We start from the raw sequence: 23,989 nt of genomic DNA, 5'->3' as shown, positions 1-23,989 counted from the left end.
TTCCAAAGTCAGAAGGAAGGAATAGCTCTTAAGCCTATAAAGTTGCTTCACAGGTTTGCATCCAGCCTCAAGACTGCCACAATCCCTGTTCTGTTCTGGTGCTGCAAAGGAGGGACAAGAAGCCAGGCACGGCCACCGCTGTCCAAAGAGACCTATTCCAGCACTTGTGCAAAGGAAACCCATGCAGGAGCGTGGTTTGGGTACCGGAGGGGACTGTGAAAGGTGTATGATCACTAGATCATGCCCCATGGTTATGCAAACTATAAAGTAGACCATGTGGATTATAAAGAAAAAAAGCAAGATTAACCATTAGAAGAAATAGCCTTAAAACACCCAGTCATGCTCGATCTGTGAAGCTGCCACTAAAAGCAACAAGTGAGCAAGAAGAGGAGGAATTGGGGAAGGGGAAATAACAAAAAGAGAATAAGACTACCTACTGTAGCGTGCATACATCCCAGTTCCAAACGATATTAAATTACAGCTTTATAAATATATGACCATTTTTATGGCCTCTATTTGAATTAAAAACCTTGATTTGTCTCTGAATTGATGGAAAACCAAGCATATAACATCATACGGATTCCCAAGTAATACTGCATCTTTATTCTACCTCAAATGCTATTAAAATGATACATGAATGAAGCAATTTCTTCTGAAATGTCATCAGATCAGGCCTTTGCTCGAATTTTTAGATAAGTTATTTTTTATAGAAGTTATGACTGCTCTCATCTGGTCCAGCTGCACTATTCAGCCAATTGTTGCATTTTTCGACTCCAGAGATGAAATGAAGGACGTTCAACTCTGCGTGCAGGGAACCTACATACAGCTTATGACTTCTGCTCTTGTTGGGGTTTTTACATGCTATTATGAGGTCCTTTTTGAATGAGGAGACTGATTGCTTTTGGTATCGTTTTGCCTTCATCAGAACCCACCAGATGGACCAGAAAGTTCTCTGTACTTGTCATAGGGCTGAAAATGATAAGGCACGCAGCTTTTATGGAAATCTACACAAATGGAGCATCCTTCCGTAAAAGAATGGTTGCTGCCCAAAGCAAACCAGTTTTCCAATTCTGAACCGCAGTTAACGGTTGGACGCGATGATCTTAAGGGTCTTTTCCAACCTTAACGATTCTGTGATTCTAAAGGTAACCTCCAGAGAAGCACCCAGGAGATCCTTTGATGAGAGACTTTGACCACGTAACAAGGATGTTCAGGACAACTCAGAAAGAGTCAGAGACTAAAGATGCATGGACAGATCAGGGGATGTGCTTTCATAGCAGAGGAGAACTTTTTATGTGCAAGAAGTGAGAAAAGTAGCTGCAAGGCAGGGAGGGAGAAGACAAACTGAAAGAGAAGCCCCAGAATTTAAAAAAAAAAAAAAAGCTAAGGTAACAATCTGGGATCCTGGACTAAGCCTACAGAGGACATCCAGATGGTAAAGAAGTTAAGGCTAAGACCGATTTTCAGGCTTTTGGTGGAGTTTGCCTAGAGCTACGTAATTCTTGTGTTGGCTCAAATTCAAGTGCAATTCCTCCTCTTCTGCCCTTTCCTCTGAAGTCTTTGTAAAACCTCATCTCCCCCTTATGTCCTGGAAGAAACTGGCTCTGGACCAGCGTGGCTCTCTGACACAGTAGATGTCTGAACTATTAGGGACTGATGGGAGGACTTTGGACACCCATGCCACCACATACCTGTCTCTACAGAGGGACAAAAAAGCAAACAGGTATCCAAAACAGTGCTGAAGCTGCCAGAGAGAGAGACAGTACTACAACCTACTCAAACAAAGGAAACAAAGGAGAAACACAGGCCGTATCTTGGCAAATGTTCTGCCAGAAGACAATTCACTTCCCAACATCATTTGTTTGATTTCATGACATGTGTGTTTAGCAAAGAGCATACATTCAGTGTGCAGCCAGTGGGGCAAAATACTTAACTCAGTTATCAGCAGAAAATGGGGAAAATAACATATTCTTTGACCTTTTCTTTTGAATTTCCAATTCTGTTTTTCAGGCACCACTAACTAATACCTTTAACTGCAACTATTAACGTCTCTAAAGTTTCTCCCAAGATATGCTTCACTTCATTTCACTTTTCTGCCCTAGTAGAACATTGATCTCTAATTTGTTAACACTCAGAGCTGCCAAAGAAAATGAAAACCTTTGTGAAAAGGACAAATCTATTCAAAGTTCTTACAGCTATTCAGCCAAGCATCTAATCTGCATGTAATTGTAGTACAGTCTTTAATACAAATGTTCTCAATCTTAGAGATGCATGTGTAAATTCACAACTACATTTACATCTCCCACTGATGACAAGACGCCTCATCTAAATGATTCCTATTTACAACTTTCCTTCTCAGTCTCACCCCTTTCACTGTTATACATTATAAATTACATTCTCCCTAGGGTACCAATGGGTATTATTTCTCCGTGTCCTAAAGCAGACTTTCTCCCCCAAAATGGCATACGGACATGTCAAGTTGCCAAGTGCTGTCTTTGAGGCATATAGGAATGGGTGTCGTTGCTGCCAGGGGTGATGCCCAAGAAAGGTAAGTTGAAGAAACCTTTCTGCCAGTGGCATCGGGTACAGACTGCAGCACTAGGAGCAGCACATTCATAAAGTAATTAAAATTCCTGGTGTTGATTGCCTTTATGGAATTAATTCTTAAATTCAGATCCAATGGGCCACTTTTGCAGAGCAAAAGCCGCACCATAGGGAACTGTATCAGCTCACAAGCAAACGAGTATCAGCATGAGTCTTGAATGGCTGTCTGTGGGTTACAAGGGTACCCCTATATTTTATTTCAATGTACACAGCTGGACATTATGTATATATCATTGAAAAAATACATATTTTTGCTATCACAGCAAAAAGTCAACTTAGCTTACGTCTTCTATTACATTCATGCGTAGTTGCAGCTCATCTGCTGTGTGAATAACTCTTACAAAGTCCAGTGGTGTCAGAGACTCAAGGGATGACAGTTTGAGCTTACTCGCAAAGCTGTTGTTGCAAACTTTTACCAGAGACAGCTCTGAGTTCAAGATAGCCCTTCTATGGACTACAGCAGCCATAATTTTAAGACAATGCTGCTCATCCTCTGCAGTCAGAGGAATGATCTGGGAAAATCACTTTAAACACCACTTCTTTCAAACTCATTTTGGTCAGCTTTCAAAAGGCACACAGATATCCCATGAAAGCGGTCAAAAGAATAAGAGAAAATTGCTTCTGTGAATTATGGGTGAAAATTTGGCTGGATTATCAGGCTCTGCTTGGAGGCCAGCTACATGCAGAGTTCCTCGGTGGTCTATACCACAGCCTTCCTTGTTTAACATCTTTATCGATGACCCAGAGATGAAGCGCATGCTCACCGAGTTTGCAGGTGACACCAAACTGGGGGAACATGCCCTGTGACGAGAGGCCAAGGGAACATCGCTTGTTCAGCCGGGAGGAGAGGAAGATCTGGGAGGATCTAACAGCAGCTTTAAAAGCCCTAAGAGAAGGTTATCAAGATGGAGACAGGCTCTTTACTGATATGCAGTGGGAGAACAAGAGATAATGGTTGCAAATCAAAACAAGAGAGGTTCCAAACAGATACAAGGAAAAATATTTCCCTCCAAGTATAATTAAGCAAGGGGGCCGAGATCCAAAGAGGTTGTGGTATCTGCAGTCTTGGAGGTTGTCAAAGATCTGACCGGACAAAGCACTAACAACTTTGTCCTCAGTGTTGATCCCACTTTGAGCAGGAGGTTGGACCTCCCAAGGTCCTTTCCAATCCAAATAATTCTATGAATATGTATGCTTACGCTCAGTGATATATCCGATATCAGAATGAAAATCTATTTTGGCTTGTAGATGTGCGATCCGCTCTGCAGCTGTATATGAAATTCATCTCGTGGCAGAAGCCCAACATAAAGAATCACAGATTAGCTCTATCTTCTTTCAAATAAATGGAAAGTAGCTGGCTTTAGCTTTGTTTATTAGATCTACCACTACCACTGCTCAGCGAGATTGGTTGCCTAAGGGCATAATGAGTGCAAGATTACCATTTTTTGAAAAGCACAATGCTCCCACAAATAACACTTATGTGCCAACCCTCAAGAGATCAAGAATAAAAGTTCTTGAAAAAAATGCTAAAATATTCCGTCTCTCTCAAGCCAACAGCCCTGGCAATAGCGTCATCTCACAGACTTGCTCCTGTCCCTAAATCAGAGCTTTAGAAAGTTTTGTCTTTGTTCTTCTGAACTGATAGGAGGTTGCGGTAACTTTCTCAAGTAACTGCCTCAGCACAGCCAACTCCAAGACTCAAGAACAAGTTTGATCAATACTACCAAAGCCCTCATATCGTGGAATTACGAGCTGCAGTATCCAAGTAGGATGAGCTTATTATTCAGGACCACTTTAATATTTGCATTTGGTGAGACCAACAAACTTTTTTGGATATTGCCAGCACAAATGTTCCCAATGTTGGTATCTGGCTTTTTACATCACTGTGAGGTGAAAAGATTTTGATGATGTCAGGATCAGCAAGCCAATAAAGAGGAGGTGAAGAAGGAGAGGCCATCCTTTCACTGTGCAAAGTTCATGATCCATGTCAAACCATTTACAAGATATCAAGGCAGAAAGTCTTATCAATCACAAAATATCAAGTAACTCACAGCTGATGCTGTACAACAAGAGCTAAGCAAAACTGTAAAAAACTACGTATCAATGACAGTTTTGGGTGATTGTGAAGTGAATGAAGTACTTCAAGAATGGTCTTTTGCAGCTGCTTTGAACACCATGTGCGAGCAGTGAGGAACTATCAGGACTGGTATAATAAGAATGCTGAGGACATAAAAAAAATCGCTTGGTGAAAAACGTTATTTGTTCAGATGACTGATAAGTACCTGAATCCAAGAAATCTACGTTTTACACTCAGTCTAGATTGAAAACTATGCTCATATTTAGTGAAGCAAGAAACGAAATGAGCTTCGAGCATGTTTAAATTGAACTAATGTGAGAATTTTTCAATGCTCTTACAACAGTGTATCCCAGCAGACCCATTCTGTTCAGAAACAGCCTTCTGAAAGAAATGCAGCCAAAACTAAGGCAGGTGGCCTTCTCACTCAAAAACCTGCTAAATAAAAAATCCAGGACCTATGAAAAAGAAACCGATTAAGTGTCTCAGCATGCCACAGCGTAATCATTAGCACCAAATACATTGCTTTGGAAGTTAAAAATGTGGTTCTATTGCTCTCAAGTAATAAGACAACATGCCAGAAAATTGCTACAGCTGGATGATATGCTAGGCCAAATAATTCAAATGCAGACCTCTAAAAACATTCATAATTTGTAACTATATTTTGTGACCTCTAAAGATGATTCCCACTATTTACTGGGCTTCTTTTTCCTGCATTCTTTGCAGGTTCTCTTTATTCCTACTACCCATTTCAATTCTCCCTCCTGCAGTGCTCAGTGCATCTTTCAAGCCGGAGCCGTTATTCTGCCTTTCAACCTTCCTGCAGGTATTTAGTATGTTCTGTCCTACATATGTATATTCTCCCACTGGTGTCTTTATTTTTCCTTTCCATTCTAAGTGATCGCTTGTGTTATACACCTGTATTTCTCCAGACTTCCCTGCCTTTCGCAGACACCTCTTTCTCATTAGTCTGAATGGATTTTTTTAGTTGTTTCTTAAGAATGCAGTCTGCCTTATATATAGTCCCCCATACCATGTCCATTTATTTTGGCAAATGTTGGGAACTCAGAATTTGCCTGTGTAGGTCACCGCTGTTATTATGAAGCAGGTCTGCTAATCCCTCTACCCGTGCTGGCGATGGTCCGCAGCATTTGTCTCTTAGGATGGGACTCATCACACCTAACCTCTGCTACCTATAGCTAGGTGCTTAAACTACTCTTCCTCAATAATCAACAGCCAAATAGATGGGATGGTCTGATCAACTTTCAGCAGCATCTATCTCTCATCAGCAACTACTGAGTAAACCCAGATATTTAATGCAGACTAGAAGTTTCCACTTTAAGCTAAGTTAGAGAAAATGCATCAGTGCCACAGAATCTCACCAAGGAGGATATGCAAAGACACCATAATTTAGACCAACTTTTCTCTGCAGCAAATACTCTGTTATACACTTGTACTATGCCAATGTAACAGCAAAATAATACATAACAGCTGAGGGAAGAGTTACACACAGTAGTTCTTTTCAAAATACCAGAAACCCAACCACAATCAGTTATAATTCTCCTTCATTCCTTAGAGCAACAAGTCTAGCTACATAAATCATGCCTCTATACCGATTAACACAGTTGCCTGATAAATATATGGAAGTCTTCACAAGTTTTCATTTTTGCAGTTTATTCTACATACCACGTTATACCTATATAACATATGAGAGCATTCAGAAGGCACTTGATATAGTCAATACTTTTTCTCCTCTTTTTCCCTCCATAGTACCAAAGCTACTCAACAAAAGCCCCATATCTTTGATTTGGTCAGTTATCTTAAATCCACTATGGGAAAAACATCCATTTTGTTATTATGAGATCTGGAAAGACCTTGTAGGATCTACATCATTGTAAGCCTACTGAATACTAAAGTAGCTCTTTGCAATGCTGAATGCATTACTGTAATTATTTAAGCATTCTCCAGACGTAACAAGTGGTAAGGCAAATTCTCTGAATCAGCAAGCTTCATGTTATAGTGCCAACTCCTAGAATAATTCAGGAGGAACCTTCAGAGGTTACCTACTCCAAGCGCACAGCTCAAATCAGGTCCAACTAGGCCAAGTTGCTCAGGAACTTGTCCAGTTGAGTCTTGAATGCCTCCAAGGATGATTCCTCATTTGTATTAAATACGCGTCCTATGGATCATGCCACCAGGAATTGTATTTATGGTACCTGCACACTGAAGCTTTCTATTTACTCTATCTCCACTTTCATACTATTTCTTAAAGCGTGAACAAGAAGAGAAGTAAAATACTGCCAGTAAACACAGAGCCACATGAAAATAGGTTAATGTGTCCAAAAACTTGTTTTAATTACATCAACTAGTCAAATGAAAAAGACAGCATATGTCCCCTCAAATACTGTCAATAAATCCTTGTTCTGTTAACCACTCGTAAAACTGCCACTTCAAAAAATATTCTACACGTAGTATGGTACAAACACACACAGCATTTTACACTTGGTTTTCCAATATAAAAGCACAGGTCCTGTAAAGATTTTTCAGTTTTTTTATGAAGTTCTTTCAATTTTACAAGTATCTGAAATCATCTCTTGTCAGTTCATGGCAGTAATTCAAAGAAAAAAAAAATCATTGAAGTTTTCTGAATTTAAAAGGGTCATTTTCTGCTTTTGAAAAAGCATTTTAAAAAAAACCCCAAACTTCTTCATATTTTCTAACAAAAGGAAGTCCATCCTCCACTGTTATCCAATAATTCATCTTACGTACGCACAGCAATATTTTGTTTTGCTCAGTTGAAAGCCTACTGAAATACTACTGCCTGCTCAGCCGCAAAAGATTGTCAAGTCTCCAGCATTCTGCACATTATTTTAAACATATAATTAAAGAAAGTTTCAAAAAATTAAGTGACAGTAGCAGCAGTAAATTCTTCAGAAGGAAGGAACATCATGAAAGCTGTTTGAAATGTGTAATAAGAGTTGGGGTTGTTCAGCCTGGAGAAGAGAAGGCTCCAGGGAGACCTTACAGCAGCCTCCCAGTACCTGAAGGGGGCCTACAAGAAGGCTGGAGAGGGACTTTTTACAAAGGCAGGTAGTGATAGGACGAGGGGTAATGGCTTTAAACTGAAATAGGGTAGGTTTAGATTAGATATAAGAATGAAATTCTTCACTATGAGGGTGGTGAGGCACTGGAACAGGTTGCCCAGAGAAGTTGTGGATGCCCCAGCCCTGGAAGTGTTCAAGGTCAGGTTGGATGGGGCTTTGAGCAACCTGACTGAGTGGAAGGTGTCTCTGCCCATGGCAGGGGAGCTGGAACCAGATGATCTTTAAGGTTCCTTCCAACCCAAACCATTGTATGATTCTATGAATGAATACAGTGTGGTCTGTATTGATTTCAAGGAGTGTCTTACATTGGCAATGCATTATTTGGTAGCGTTATGTCAAAAAACCAATGTACCTATTCACTAGTATTAAAGGGGACAAGACAGCAAAGATACCATAGAATCACAGAATATCTCAAGTTGGAAGGGACCCATAATGATCCTTGAGTCCAACTCCCTGCTCCTCGCAGGACTACCTAAAACTAAACCATATGACTAAGAGCGTCATCCAGATGTTCCTTGAAGTCTGACAGGCTTGGTACCATGACCACTTCCCTGGGGAGCCTGTTCCAGTGACCGGCCACCCTCTCAGTGAAGAGCCTTTTCCTAATGTCCAACCTGAACTTCCTGTGACGCAGCTTCATTCCATTTCCTCATGTCCTATTGCTGGTCACCAGAGAGAGGAGATCAGCACCTGCCCATCTGCCACCCCCCTTGAGGAAGACTGTGATGAGGTCATGCCTCAGCCTTCTCCTTCTCCAAGCTGAACAAACCAAGTGACCTCAGCTGCTCTTCGTAAGTCTTGCCCTCGAGGTCTTTCACCATCTTGGTCGCCCTCCTCTGGACACACTCTAATAGTCTGATGTCCTTCTTATATTGAGGCGCACAGTACTTGAGGTGGGGCCGCACCAGTGCGGTATAGAGTGGGACCGGCTCGCTATGCTGTGCTTGATGCACCCCAGGACACGGTTGGTCCTTTGGGCTACCAGGGCACACTGTTGGCTCATAGGTAACTTGCCATCAACCCAAACCCCCAGATCTCTTTCTGTGGGGCTGCCCTCCAGCCTCTGGTCCCCCAGTTCGTATTACCGCGTCCCAGGTGGAGAATCCAGCACTTGCTCTTGTTAAATTTCATACGGTTGGCAATTGCCAGCTCCCTAGCCTACCCAGACCTCTCTGTAAGGCCTCTCTACCCTTGAGGGAGCCCACAGCTCCTCCTCTTAGTATCATCGGCAAACTCACTTAACGTACATTCGATTCCTGTGTCCAGAACAGTTAAACAGTTTTTCTTATAAACACACCAAACTGAACAGCTTCAACTACAGGAAACCATACCAATGCGTCTTCTGTAAGGATAGACAGAGCTCCTGAGTGCCTGACACCCAGGGTAGGAATGGCACCCCCTGGAAAAGGGGCTCCTGGAGTCCTAATTTAAGACTGTGCCTCTTCTCTTATTCCAAATCACCTTTTCTTTTCTCTGTATGCTTTGCTGAACAACACATAGCTTCTAAAAAAGATCATTTTGGCATGTTGCGTTCACATCCAACGTTACCTGCTGACTACAAAGCTTGCGCAACTGAAACCCAGTGGGAGGTGGGGATAAGAAAAAAAGTGAAAAACTCCCTATTACTATTGTAATCACAAAAGCCATGCATACATCCAGCACCTAACTCTACTGTAAATCCCACAAAGTAGGGTTTGCTGCAAAATAATGCATGAGGTACCATTCACTACAATCTAGAACGGTTTTTAATACATACTTTTGTAACTTGCATTATGCTGTTTCAATGCACTAAACAGCAATACACATACAGCACTGTAACCACTTGATATGAAAATTTGATATGAATTTGCTATCTTAAAAATGAAATCTGTTCAAAAATGCAACTACGATGCACACTTTAAAAGCCTGTTAGACAAGTTAAGCAAGCAATGATGAAACAGTAACTTAAAGTCACACCTTCACATTTCTAGACATTTTGCTGAATAAAATGCCTAACACAAAAGATTGCGTATTTTAACTTGCTTACTTCTCTAGACAATAAATTGTGTGATATCTTCTGTATAATTAATCAGAGAATTCACTCTTACTATGATATTTTGATCATTACATTGTTCTTCCCCTGCTTGGGGCAACTGAGGCAATGAAAAAAAATGGTGAATTTTCCAAGGTATGAAAACAGAAATAGGATTATCAAACAGATTTTCTGTTCAAACATTTACTCGTTACTCAAAGACAAAATAGCCATTTATTCAAAAAATAGAGGCACCTTCTATAACATGGGTCAAAATGCAAGTATTTATATGTGTAGAAAGCAGCAATTACAGTTTATATCATGTTAACCACTGCCAAGCACTACTATGCTTCTACTTTTGAAAACTGTAGGCTCATGAGGATTAACTACTGAAATCAGTAGCAAGCTTGGCACGAACAGACATCCGAGCTGGCATGCAGCAACAATTATCTGCAATGCTTTTAAAAATACATATGCTATCAAACACCAGAAAATATTCTGTATTATTGTCGCAGTCTATTAGGAACAAGGAATAGCTTCTTTGGGCTTTATGTTTCATAAATATATAAACAAACAAGCAATAAATTTTGTTGCAGGGGGAAAAAAAAAAAAAGTCTTTAACTGGATTACAGTGGTACCAGATATGGAAAACATTGATATCTTATTAAGGTAAGACATTTTTAAAAATTGTAATTCTTCTCTGAGAATTAGACATATGTTTGAACTCCTCTGCTATGGTTCATTTGAATTTGCTTCCTAATTACTGCAGTTATGTTTTTGTGTTTAGTGTGCATAAATACATATTCCTACGTGATTACGGCCCACAGTAATGCAAACGGTTAAACTCTCTGACATGGGGAAAAAAAAAAAAAAAGATTTCAAAAGTGGCAGGAGAGTATCTACTCATTTCAAACACATGATTATCTTTCCATATTTCAAAAGGAAAGGCCTTTTGAGGCATAGAAATATGCATGTGAATAGAAACATATTGAAAATTCTCAGCTTTCAGGTATAATGCTTTTCAGTTAGAAAGACATAAGATGGGGGAACTTTCAGTTCTCTCTGACACGCTTAAAGAGGGCTGCACACACCACCAGCCTGGCATTAGCATTTCTGTCCCCTCTCCCAGCCACTGATGGTTCGCTACAACTTTTGCTAAGCTGTCTAGATACCCCAATTAAAAACTGCAAGAGCACCAACGAGCCCACAGCTAAATTTGACCTATTTCATACCAAGCAGGTTATCAGACACAGAACCCATAAATAGCCTGAAAAACAGTTGAAACACCATACAAGAAGAGAGAAGAAACCTTCACCTTGGAAATATCAGTGTAAAAATGACACATTATTTTTCCAGGAAGGATCTCACAAACGCAGAAACGCAATGCCAGCTGCTCCCTGCCTTTTGAAGGGATGGGGAGTCGGGGATTTTAAAGGAATCTGGGTAATGCCAGAGACAAATTGGTTTTGCTCTCTTCAGAGCAAAAACTCAACTGCAAAGAAGTTGTCATCAGGCTTGTCACCAAGTCCATTATTCTGACTGTCTCCCCTCCTGTTTTCCCTAGTTTTCTTCCTTCAGCCTTCCTGGTCATCTTGAATTTGAGTTCCTTCTGCCACCACTAAAGCTAGTACTTTAGTTTCTGGGGATTTTCACAGACGACAGAAAAATATGGAATTTTGAATTTCTGTATTCAATTCTCAACACAGAAAAGACTTTACTTAACCTTTCACTCTTTCTGCAGCAAAGCCTGGCCAAGGCTGAGATCTGGGCCACAATTAGTCTTACACAAAACCTGGTACCTCTGTCTTACCTCCTCTGTTTGCAGTGGGCTTAAAATGTGACTGCATCCTAAGATGTTGGTTGAGCTCTCGCTGTGGCTGGACTCTCCCTGATGTTAAGAATATCATCGCTAGACACAACCGCTCCTGGGCAGGGCTTGGACATGAAGAGCACAATAAAATGAGATGAGAAAGACGATACATTACAGAGCACCGATTTCCTCAAGCACGATGTAGACCGCGTCCTTTACACAAAGCCTTCCCCAAACCCAGCATCCTCTGCGCTTACCATATAGAAACAGAAACGAGGATTAAATCCGCTGTCCCTTTTCCCTATAGGCACACATACACAAATGGTCAACCATCAAAACCTCGCATGAAAAAGGCTGTGTCTGAATCGCAGCTGATTGTTCAGCGAACCTAAAACAGCCTCACGAAATCCAGCAGCTGCCAGATGTAAATGCCTGGCTCTGGCGCTGCGTTTCAGCAGCTCCGAGCCCTCTCTCCCACCGAAGGCCAAGTTATTAAGAAATTGTTTGTCGACTTAGATTGGATTGATCATTTATTTCCCAAATTCCTTTTCCCATCATTTACTCATTATACGCCTCCTCCTGATGTAAGAGGACATTTATTAGCTTCTGCATTTATTGTGCTGGCAAATAGAAACATTCTGCAGCATTTCCTGGGGATTCTCTCATTTATCTATCGGTTACGGGACTGAAGTATTTTCAGGGGCAGAAAAAATTAAAATATCACTCAGACTGACAGCAGCGAAAATGAAGCTGGTATTTGCTTGGGAAGGCTATTGCAGCCTTTAGGTTTACAAGACTATTTACAAAAAAAGTGTGGCAACATTTCACATAAACATTATTGCTTTATAATGAGAAAAATTGCTAACTACTGCTTAGGCAGAAAAGGGACTGTTTTAAAGAGAAAGGGCGCTCAGAGAATGTTTTAATGCACATAATGTCATTGATACTTGTTTAAATGGGCAGTATACTTAAATTAGGTTCGTAGTTTTAATTGCAATTGCACAAAGGACAGAGAACAGAAAACAAGTGAAAACAGGGACTGGTCTGCATTCCACTTTTTTTTTTTACATCCAACACTCAGCTTGCTAGGCAATTCAAAAAAAGTATGAATATATTAAAAAGATAAATATGTTTAAGGGAAAATATTTCTATCAGATTCCCAGGAAACTGAAAGAGACGAAATGATTATTCCTGTGGAATTATTCCAAATACCATATAACCAGTAAAACCTCTAGAAGGTATCCTAAAAATTCAGTATTTTCCTTGTCAGGTGGTTCAATTTAGAGTTGCAGCATTTACTAAACATGTTGCCTCGACAAAGAAATCCAAGCAAACTATCTCACTGAGTGTTGTTTTAATCTAGTGTTAACTTAGTACAGTATTTGTTCCCAAACTTCAACTTCTGTAAAGGAAAGAAGGTGGGAGGAGGGAACAGACCCAGGTGAAATGAAAGCTGCTTATTCATTAACTACCCATATGGTAACACATTTTGCCATACCCTATGAAATGCGAAAAACACTGCCTTTTAACATTCAAATGACAAATTTCTTGGGTTTGGTCCCTTTTGCCTATTAAAAAAATTTCTCTCTCTTGATACTGTTCTTCACTCCTCAAGAAGAGGAAGGGGAAAAGCGCAGTTGAACCCATAAACGAAAACAGATGCAGACACAATCACGAAGGGTGACTTGGGCAATGCTGACATGTTTATGCTTAACTGTATGCATCCACTAATTTGTATTAATAAAAGTGAGCGGTGCTGGATGAACAACCTGCTTCACCTCATTAGGATCCGCATGTGCTTTTGCGGGACAGCCGTCCCTCGGGAGAGAAACGCTGGCTCCCACGCCGCACACGCAGTCAGGTCCCGCTCGCTGTGATTTCCAGTCCTCCCATTAGCCAAGGCAAGCAACGGCAGAGGAAAAGCGTTATCCAGCTCTCCTGACAACACGATTTCGGACACGGGAATAAAGCAGCAAAGGAGCTGCCCAACATGCTGCTTTTCAACTGCTTTGTTTTTCCAGTATTGCCTCATATGTTCCCACTCTCATCACAGTTTATCCTCATCTGTACTTTTAATTCATAGGAAGAACACGTATAGGTGTTCAGACTTCACAAGCACCAAGATTCAAGTGACTTTAACACAAACTGAAACACTCTCAGAGAAAAATAATGATTAGTGATGACCAGTTATCATGGGACCGTAAATAAATTCCTATTCTTAAAGTACAGCAGGAGGTCAGTAAATGCTGAAATCCAGAGCAGTGATAATTGTATAACTGAGGAAAAGTTAAGAAAAAAAATACAATTCAAGCAGTGAGGACTTGAAAGCTGCAGGAACAGAAATGGGTTTTTGAAAGAAATCATCTTTACAAAGCTACATGATAGTTGGATAAACACAAAGCAATGTATAAATAGCCAAATCCTGAAAAATATTATTTTCCCTGTTTCTTGGGTCAGTAAATCCCCCATTAACTACCAAAATCCCTAAGAGTTTGAATTTTAGAGGTTTTGAGCATGCTCGTTTCCAATCAAAGTCTACCCCCCTCTCTGAGCGCAGAAGCACGCAGACGGTGCAACCACACCTCAAAAACGCCTTCCCCCACACCGGAGGAAATGTCCGTGCCGAAATTCTGTAGGAAACGACACCGAGGCATCCTATAGGCAAAGAAAGGAACTTCAGGATGAGTTTAAAACAGCATTTTAGGCCAAAAAGCATAATGAAATACAGCAGAAAGAGTGGAGAGGAAATCTGAAGAGTCAGCTCTGGCCTGTGATGCAAGAAAAACGTAGTAAACCAGAAGGTAACTCAGGAAAAGAAACTTTTAAGAATGATGACAGGTTAGAGAGAGACACCTATGGAGATAAAGGAAAAACACCCCATAACTGCATTACAAAAAGCACAGCATATTTGAAAAGTCTTGAAAGATCACATAAACACATCCCTGCTGCAGGACTCTGAGTTACCAGTTTGCATCCAGTATACCATTATCCCCAGGTCTTCTGCAAATTCTTACAAAACAAGAACATGGAATTATTCATCTTTTGCCCCAAACTAAAACTACAAAACATCAAAAACGATCTCAAACCACGGTTTTCCACATATTGGATAAATAAAGGATTGGGTCCTGCACTTGGGTCACAACAACCCCATGCAACGCTACGGGCGTGGGGAGGAGTGGCTGGGACCTGGGGGTGTTGGTTGACAACCACCTGAACGTGAGCCAGCAGTGTGCTCAGGTGGCCAAGAGGGCCAATGGCATCCTGGCCTGTATCAGGAATGGTGTGGCCAGCAGGACCAGGGAGGTGATCGTGCCCCTGTACTGGGCACTGGTGAGGCCGTACCTCAAGTACTGTGTTCAGTGTTGAGCCCCTCACCCCAAGAAGGACACGGAGGGGCTGGAGCGTGTCCAAAGAAGGGCAATGAAGTTGGTGAAGGGTCTAGAGAACGAGTCTTATGAGGAGCGGCTGAGGGAGCTGGGGTGGTTTAGTCTGGAGAAGAGGAGGCTGAGGGGAGCCCTCATCGCTCTCTGCAACTGCCTGAAAGGAGGCTGGAGCCGGGGCTGGGGGGGGGGGGGGGTGTCGGTCTCTTCTCCCAAGTCACAAGCGATGGGATGAGAGGGAACGGCCTCAAGCTGCGCCAGGGCAGGTTTAGGTTGGATATTGGGAAAAACTTCTTCACAGAAAGGGCTGTCAGGCCCTGGCCCAGGCTGCCCAGGGCAGGGGCTGAGTCCCCATCCCTGGAGGGATTTAAAAGCCGGGTAGATGTGGTGCTTGGGGACATGGTTTAGTGGTGGGCTTGGCAGTGCTGGGTTAACGGCTGGACTTGATGATCTTAAGGGTCTTTTCCAACCTTAATGATTTTATGATTCTATGATTGTAAACAACCTATATGAAACTAGTGGTTACATGTTAAAAGTTATCAAGCATTGTACTGCACACGCAAAAAAAGCCTGGAATATTCATTATTGCACTTGGTTTTGGTCTCCATTTATATAGACACACATACAGAATGGGAAAATAATCTATAAACAAACCTTTAGAGAAACATCAATACTTACTATTCAGTGTGGAACAACTCCTTATTTTGTTATTAAGCAGCATTTCAGCATTGCTATTGATTGGATATGTGATAGTGAAAGATGAGACTGAAACAGGTATTTTTAATGGGAAAATGTCTCAGAAGAAAACACCATGCATATTTGGTGTTTTGGGGGGGGGGGGGGGCGGAATCCATGGGTGAGGTGTGTATTTAATAACCAACATCTTCGCTACTTATTCATAAATGGTAAAGAAAAGATAATGAGCAGAAAAAGAAAATAAAATCAAGGCTTAAAAACAATTGTTCAGAATAACAACTGTGGCTTGGTGAGATATGGAGGCAGTGCATTAATGCAGCACTCCAGTCAGAAGGCTGCAGCTCAGGCTGTCTTTGTCAATCAGGTTGAGGTTTCAGATATTGTAATTGGTAGCAAGTTGCCTAATCTCAACCTGCCAGGCAAGAAACGTTCAACAAAAGCTCTATCCCCAAAATATAATGAAATTTGAAGAGAGAAATTTTCTAATATTGGCAACACGAAGGAAGATCACAGGTTGGGTTGACAGCTTTATTATGCTAAACTGACAAAAACATTACGCTCTGGTCAGTACTAAAAAGGGTGGTTTTCCTGAGCAATATGGAAATACAAAGCACTGGGAAACTCTGATGAACTCCTACTTTTATCTCATTGGTGCAGCATACGAGCTCAGACATAGAAAAGTCTCCTGGCCCATGTACAAAATGAGAAATTAATAGATCTTGATTTTATACTCAGGTCTCCTGCTGCACTGATTGGGGGAAAACTGCAAGAACCCACTGTCACAGCTGAATATCCAGGAAGAATTAAAAAAAGACACCAATAACTTTACAGGAGATAACACAATTCATTAATAATTACATGATGTGATATACAGTAGTAGTCTTCAAATGGAAGCCATAATATATTTTATTGCTTCTATCTGCAAAACGTTTGGAAATCGGGTTATGTATTGATATGCAGGGGTTTTATATATGTGTGTGTATATTTGATATGGGCAGGGAGAGAGAGAGAGAGAGAGAAAGAGAAGCCAGGAAGCTAGATAGAAACAAGAAAAAAACCGCTGAGAACATCTCATAAAAATGGCTGGGAAATAAAGAGAGATGGAATTCTCCTCTTTCAAGCCATGGATATTTAGAGACTGATGCTATAGTGACTGGTTCAAATGCACAATTATTGTTAAGGCATACCCACATCGGCATACCCACTTAGAATGTAAAGAGAAGGAAGATCCGTAAACTGCCTTTCAGCAAGTCTTTTCTGAAATACAGGAGTTTGGTTAGGTCAAAGGCAAAATAGGTATTGCTGAAAGCATCAGTTTAAATAGCAGAATAAAGAAAAAGACCATGCATTTTTCGCTGTACCACTTTTACCAAATTCCTCTCTCCAGACAGAGGACTATGAAGCATCTCTATAGAAGCAAACTGGAGAAACTCTGAAAGTTGGGGAAGTTCTAAGAGGTTCCTTTACAGACCATGTTCTCAAAAAAGATGTTGGCAGCATGCATTAAAGCTGCTACTGAAAGGTTGTTTTACTCATCTGTGGTAAGAAAGATGCAAAAGATAAAGCAAAAAACAGTGATTATTCCTGTTGCTCTGCATTATGTTCAGAACAGAAATCTATTCGAGCAGTATTTTGTATTGCAACGGACAATTTGGAAAAACCTACCTGTGTCCAACAAAGAAAGCACACATTGCACTTAATCAACAAGTACAACTTAGCAAGTCCATCAGCTCTGTGCTAGAGCTAATTCTATTTCTTCACGGGATCAATGACAAAAGGTTTGCTGAGCTTTCCCTGCGTCTCCCTTAAGTGCTCAGTACATAGTATCATCAGCCAAAACCATTCCCTACTTTGCTGGATCCAGCCTCACGTCTTAAAATACTGCACCTACATCACTGCTGTTTGATTTTGAAAGACACGGAAGAATGCAGTACAAATGTGTCGAGAGTAAACATGTTTGCTCTAGCGAATACAAACTTCTAAACACAAGAGGTGAGAGCAGAATCATCCTCTGGTTATGAAATTCTTGCTGATACAGTCATGCAAGATCGAAGAAAGTAAACAGACTGATGAAATAAACAGAAACAAAAATGTTTAAACTGCTAAAATACGTTGCAGGGAATAAAAATGTTTGTAGTTATTATACTGCTTTATAATAGTCCCCCTCTGTTATCTACATCTTGCAAACTACAGTTTACAAAAAACATAGCAAACAGATTCTGGTTATTTAGTTGTTGAGATTTGAAAAGGTAAACAAGACTCTGAAGCATCTGAACAAATGTAGAACTCGCATTGTTTGCATCTTAGCACTTATGTTCATTACAAACACCTACAAAAAGCCAATACTCGGCTGTGAAGCTGAACTGTATATCATCTCCTTTTCTGAGCACTGGGGCTATCGCTGCAAAGCATGTTGGTCCATTCTAAGCCTTGAATAGAAAAAAGGAAGAGATCATTAAATTATAATTTCCCCACACAATTGGTATAAGCATTTCTTACCAACAGGATTAGTATGAAAGCAAGATCCCAGAATAAAGCTGCTCAGCAGTGAGGATGGCAGTTTAGTGTCTAGTAAATTTGATTTCTCTGAAAATCCTGACACATCATAATAGCAAAATCCTATTTACCGTAGCAAGCGGGATGGATAATACTATTTAACACCTGGTATAGTATGTGCCATCAGCTCACAGCTTTATGCTCTGTGTGCTCATCTTACCTTAAGGTTAATGCTCCTTGACAGCCTACATGGTAAGTAGAATCCCCAAATTAACTGCCGAACCTATGATTTGCAAATCCTTCCTCAAAATTTAAGTCATGAAAAAAAATGGGTGCAGATAAGAGGATCACATTTCCAGAACTTATGTCTATATTCTCAGGCGCTGATCTGGCAGTAAGCCCCGTACGGTGCAGGAGTATCCCTGCACAAAGGCCACTAAAGTCAGCAAGGACATGGACGGAAATTATAGAATCGGAAAGGAAGAACTATCAGGGCAGTAACTTGTTGACTGCTAAATCTGTAGCGTATCTAACTTAATACTGAAACCTCCAAATGCTAACGGAATAATTTTATTACCTTACACAGTACACGTATTCATATGCATATTACTCAATATTACTGAAAGTATTTCTAGGAAACTCAGAAGCATAGAAACTTAGCTCAAGTGAGAAATATCCTGATTAATACGGGGATACATATCTTGCTCATTCACACTGATAAACTAAGTAGTTGTGTCATACAGTACAGTATTAAAATTAATTTCCTTCTGCTCCTATGACTAGGGACATGATTCTCGTAATGATGCGTAATAGTATTATGAAGCAGTGTAACATGAAAACAGTTCGATTTGCTGAAGAAAATTTCAACTAGGGAGAGTTGCCTCATTCTTGAAGCAACAGAAGCACGCAGAGATATATCTCATCATGAATGTCTGCGTGACGCCAAAACTACAGGCGGATGAGGGAGCAAAAATAGTCCAAGGCAAAAGCAACTGGGTGAAGGAACGACAAGGTGTCAGATAAAGCGAATGCAACTGTTGATGTTGACTGGAACCTACACAGCACAGCGACATTAGAGATGCAGAGATGGTTATGAAGTCTGCAGCCACTGAGGCTTGGAATTGGCGTTGAAACCAGTGGCACAATGGAAGGATGATGGACTTGGAGGAGCTGAACAGAGCAATGATGGATACAGCAGGACAGAAGTGTGTGATTGTGTGTGTGGATGCACACATGAGACAACGTCAGAGAAAGAGGCCATAGGATTGCTCTTCCAGGTAGCAAGCTGCTCAATCTGCCCGAGATGGTAGTTTTCCTTTTTCTTGCTCTGCTATTTTGAAAGAAAAATCACATGGTTTAAAATATCACTAAGACCACCTTATTATAGTAAATAAGACAAGGTAGGGTACCCCCATGTCAATGATTTGAATACTGCTGTCTCTGGGGTTTTTTGCTGTAGTCAAGAAGCACCATTAGCCTGTAAGCAGGCAATGGAAAACACTGACAAATTTTTCTCAAAGCTTAATGTGCGAACTCCTAAATAACAGCTTTACATCCTAGTCAGATATACAGTATGAGAAGGTTATTCTTTAACTCCTTTGTTAAACTATCTCATTTTGCTTTGCTGCTGTGGAGCATGTAATAACTCATAGCTTATGTGCTATCTTTGACCTAGAAACACTGGCAGCTGTTATGGGAATCGCTGGGTTTTTGGAAAGTATCAAAAGGTTTTTAGCACATAAACCAAATTTATGAACAGATATTGCCCTGGAGAATAGAATTGTTTATGTTTTATTATCACAGCTGTCACTGGTGCACAGTTATTTTGTCCTGTATTAATCCCCTGAAAAGGTTGAGCATCTTCACTCAGTCACCAAAATATTTTATAATTGACAGACTTCATCTGGCACTGAATATGTATAATAATTTTCTCCATAAGGAGCACACCGTGCTGACACTAATCTGTTCTGTTGTCATCTCCCTTTATTATCAACGTCTGCATTGTTTTTCCAGCAGCATTGAAGAACACAAATACGAAGCTTCTAATTGAAAAAGCTAAGTAATCAAAAAGCCAATTAATCATACAGATGAGCTCTGACACTCAATGATGCAACAGACAGAAATACCACATACGCATAACTGAAGTATTTTAAAAGTGTGCTTATTTGATGTAAGAATGATCTGAGGATGTAATTAGCATTCTTTGTCACAGGTGACAGACTCATATTGCACATTTCTTCATACTGACATTACTTGTCTGAGCTCCGCTTGCTCCGCTCCCACCTCACCTCCCGTTCCGATCTTTTCTCCGCTGAACAACCCAAACTCGGACTTTGTGTACCTTTCACTGAAATCAGGACAAGTTTAGGAACAAATAAGCAGCCTGTTATTGTGCTCTGTAATTTCCAGAATGTTAGGCCTTGCCAGTCCTTCCTTTTTTCTTAAACCTCTATTTCCATCCCAATGCTCAAAAATCACCAATTCTGAAACTCTCAAATGACCTTAATAACGGCTGCAGGCACCAGCCTCAGTGAAGCTGGGATTGCAGGAGACGTGACCTCTCTGCTTTTGCAGGTTTTCATTCTGTAATCTCCACATCTCTGAAAAAGTTCAAAGTCAGGTTTGGAGCACAGAGTTCACCTCCTTTCAGAGCTGTTCAAGCTAACAACTCTTTTTTTGCGTAGAAGAGAGATGCACGTGTACTTTGAAAACAAACCCGGTGACAACCTGGCACAGCAAAGGTTTCCTAGTCAGAATGAAAAGACAAGCCTTAATATCACGAGAGCTCCACTCTGAAGACCGAGCAAACATCATCCCTGGCATGAGGCAGTCAATTCAGAACCGCCTGTTGTAGTCCTGGAGACTTCCAAGTCCCAGAAGAGGAAGCAAGAGATGGCAGAGTTCACCCATTTCACACCACTTGGGGACGACGCTTCAGTAGCACTCAAATACAGTTATTTAAAGTTCGTTATCCCACTTGCACACAACAAGGATGTAGACACATGTGCGTTAACATGCCATTCCACATTGGAAGTCTTCACAGGTGCAAGGGAAGGCACTGTATCAGTGACCTGCTTCAATATTAAAAATAACTAAGAATAAAATCTAATTTGCTGCATGGCTCCTTAAAAAGGTAAAAGAAAAGCTTTCAGACTAAGAATCACGGTTTATCACTCATTCTTTGCCATGAATTACTCCAGTACTGCTTGCACTGTAACCATAAAATGGAAGGCTGATAACTAAGAGCAGAGGTACAACCACCCCATAAGAAGCCAGTTTGGATGAGATACTGCAGAGGCTTTTTCCTCTAACACCCGCCGGTTATTTGAGAATAAGGAAGGTAATCTGTGGGGGGGGTTTCTGTGAAGGATCTTAATTTTTAACTGTTTAAATAATGCACCATTTTAGAATCATTAAACTAATTTACCTTCATCCTTTCAAACTATTTTTCGTTGCCAAGAACATGGACTTCATTAATGTACTCTTCAAAAAGGTAGGACAAAGCACTGAGACACTATCTGATATGCCCTCTATTTAAAATATTAAGACCAATTATACACGCTGATAACTCCTACAACGTGCTCTTCTTCCTAATCAATAAAAACAAGGGGTTTTCTTCTATCCTGCTAAGCTGCATAAATGAATATATATCTTGTTAATAGCGTTTTCAAAACTAACTAAAAAAAACCCAAATTAATCAACAACAGGCAGGCTCAGGAAGAAGGCAGAGGGATAAAGGCGGCAAATGTATTCAGGCTGAAGGTTACAACCAACCTGGGATCTAGAAAATGATGACAGCAGTAATTATTTGAAATTAGCATCCTATAAAATAATACCCTGTAAAGAATAAGAATGTTAACAGCAAGATGTTAAAACATTGTAAGCAGGTCACACAGCTTAGTAAACTGTTCCGTACAGTTTAGTTTCAAGTCTACTGTGAAAAAAAACCACAGAAGTACTTTTTAAACATGGCATAAACACCTGCAATTAACATTAAACTCTCCACGTACTGGTGGCTTTTGGAGGAACCACGAACTCCACGCAATGAAAGCAACCGTGGACTGCAACGGAAGCAGAAATTCAGTAGGTATCTTCACACTTCACATGCAATTTTAAGACTACTTGGTGATACTCATTCACTTACACTGGCTCTTCATCAGGGATGGTATAAAAGTAACCTCGTTCGGATTATTTCTCTGTATGTAATTACTGCGACAGATAAAATCTCATTGCAAATGTGAGAACTTAGCAAAGAAAACAATATTCTCAACATTAAAGCCTCCATCTTGTCAATATTAAGCCAGAAACAGTAGCAGTTAATACCAAAGAAACCCCTCTGGCCACAGTTTTAATCTTTATCTCCTTAGAAAAGTCATCTTGTTTAACGGTAAAACATAACCAGAAAGTCAGTAGCAGAAATGAACAGAGAACTCTTCATTAAAAGGGAAAGGCGGCTTACCCTTTCTTCCAGTCGAGCCAGCTGCTCTTTGTAGTAGGCATCATGCTTCTTCAGTTCTCTGTCTTTCTCTTCCAGCTGCCTGGCCTAAAAAAAGAAATAGAAAGATAAAACTGGATCAAGAAAGAGCATCACTTGCAAAGCAAAACATCTACTATAAATTGTACCAGTAAGGAATATACAGCGATTGAGAACTGCAGTCTATTAGTTTTTGCCAAACAGTACATTAATAAGATGATGATTGCTGCATTGAAAAATGTAAAGAGATTGTCTATTGTACTGGGTTTTTTCCTTCCCTCCTCAACAGCTGTGCCATAGTTTGTCCAAATGTATTTGGAAACGTCATGAAGATGGAACCAAGCGTATCCTGCTGAGATTAATCTTTTTTTTTTTTTTTTTTAAATTAACTTTGCAGATCACTTCTGAACTTAGGGAAACTCACTCGAGCCACCGAACAAAACACGTGCAGAGCCCGAATATTTACCTTTATTTGTTAACTGTTACTAAGCGGACATTTTGACATGAGAAAAGCTGAACCTGCATCCATACATTTGTACGCAGTGGTAAAAAGGATTCTTTTGAAGTAGCTGTTTTTCCCTCTAAAACCCCAGTTCAGGAATGTATTTAGCATGTGCTTAATTCTAAACACATGACGTTTGGGAAGAACCAAATGCTTACATATTTGCAAAAGCAGATCTAAAAAGTACATCTAAAACTCTGCTGTCCTCTTTAATTAGGAATTATTCCTCTGGAAATTCCTAGAGTGGTTGAAGTATCCAGCTAAGTAAGCCGATACCCTTTACTGTAGGATCACTCCCATGTCCAGTAACTTAAAATAATGGCAGAAGAATTTTGAACATCTATCTTTTGAATACTAATGTGACTTGAGTATTCATTTAAGAGACACTGCTTCCAGCACTACTGAGCAAGCTGACGTTTTTTTGGCTTTTCATCTGTAGTACGTTCTCATATGTAGTGTTAAGGGGACTCATTAAAGATTCTAAAATGCATTAAAAGAGCACGCAAGCACACGGAATACATACAAAGCTACAAGTCCTCCAGAGGAAATATTAGACAAGTGATTTTTAACAAGCTATGGAGGATTTAATGCCTAAAATATCAGCGCAGATTCATTCCAGGCTCATAATGTTTTAATAATAAAATATCTTTAGTGACCAATAATTAACTATCAGTGGTCATTACCACAATTGCCTATTCAACATTAGTCATTTAGCTCTAACACGTTATTTTCACCCAGGTACTGATACTGCAAACCCAACGGCAAAAAGTTCCTATTTTAGCAGCGTCATGTAAAATGGTAAACTCTTGTACTACTTAAGGTAGTATCTCCAGGCCAT

The 23,989-nt window shown here is 40.4% G+C and overlaps 1 protein-coding gene across 2 annotated transcripts in view; it reads right to left on the bottom strand.

The window, feature by feature from the left end:
• Window positions 1-23,989, bottom strand: part of CHCHD3 (coiled-coil-helix-coiled-coil-helix domain containing 3) — a 164,017-nt gene that overhangs the window by 36,080 nt on the left and 103,948 nt on the right. For both annotated transcript variants that reach the window (XM_087767032.1, XM_009462606.2), the window contains exon 5: window positions 22,635-22,718. In XM_087767032.1, coding sequence (XP_087623158.1) covers window positions 22,635-22,718 — 84 coding nt within the window. The remainder of the gene's footprint in view (window positions 1-22,634; window positions 22,719-23,989) is intronic.

This window comes from Nipponia nippon, unplaced genomic scaffold (assembly GCF_047370975.1).
Source record: "Nipponia nippon isolate SJK-2023a ecotype South Korea unplaced genomic scaffold, ASM4737097v1 scaffold_3, whole genome shotgun sequence".
Lineage (NCBI taxonomy): Eukaryota > Metazoa > Chordata > Aves > Pelecaniformes > Threskiornithidae > Nipponia > Nipponia nippon.
This window is presented reverse-complemented; position numbering and strand designations above follow the sequence as displayed.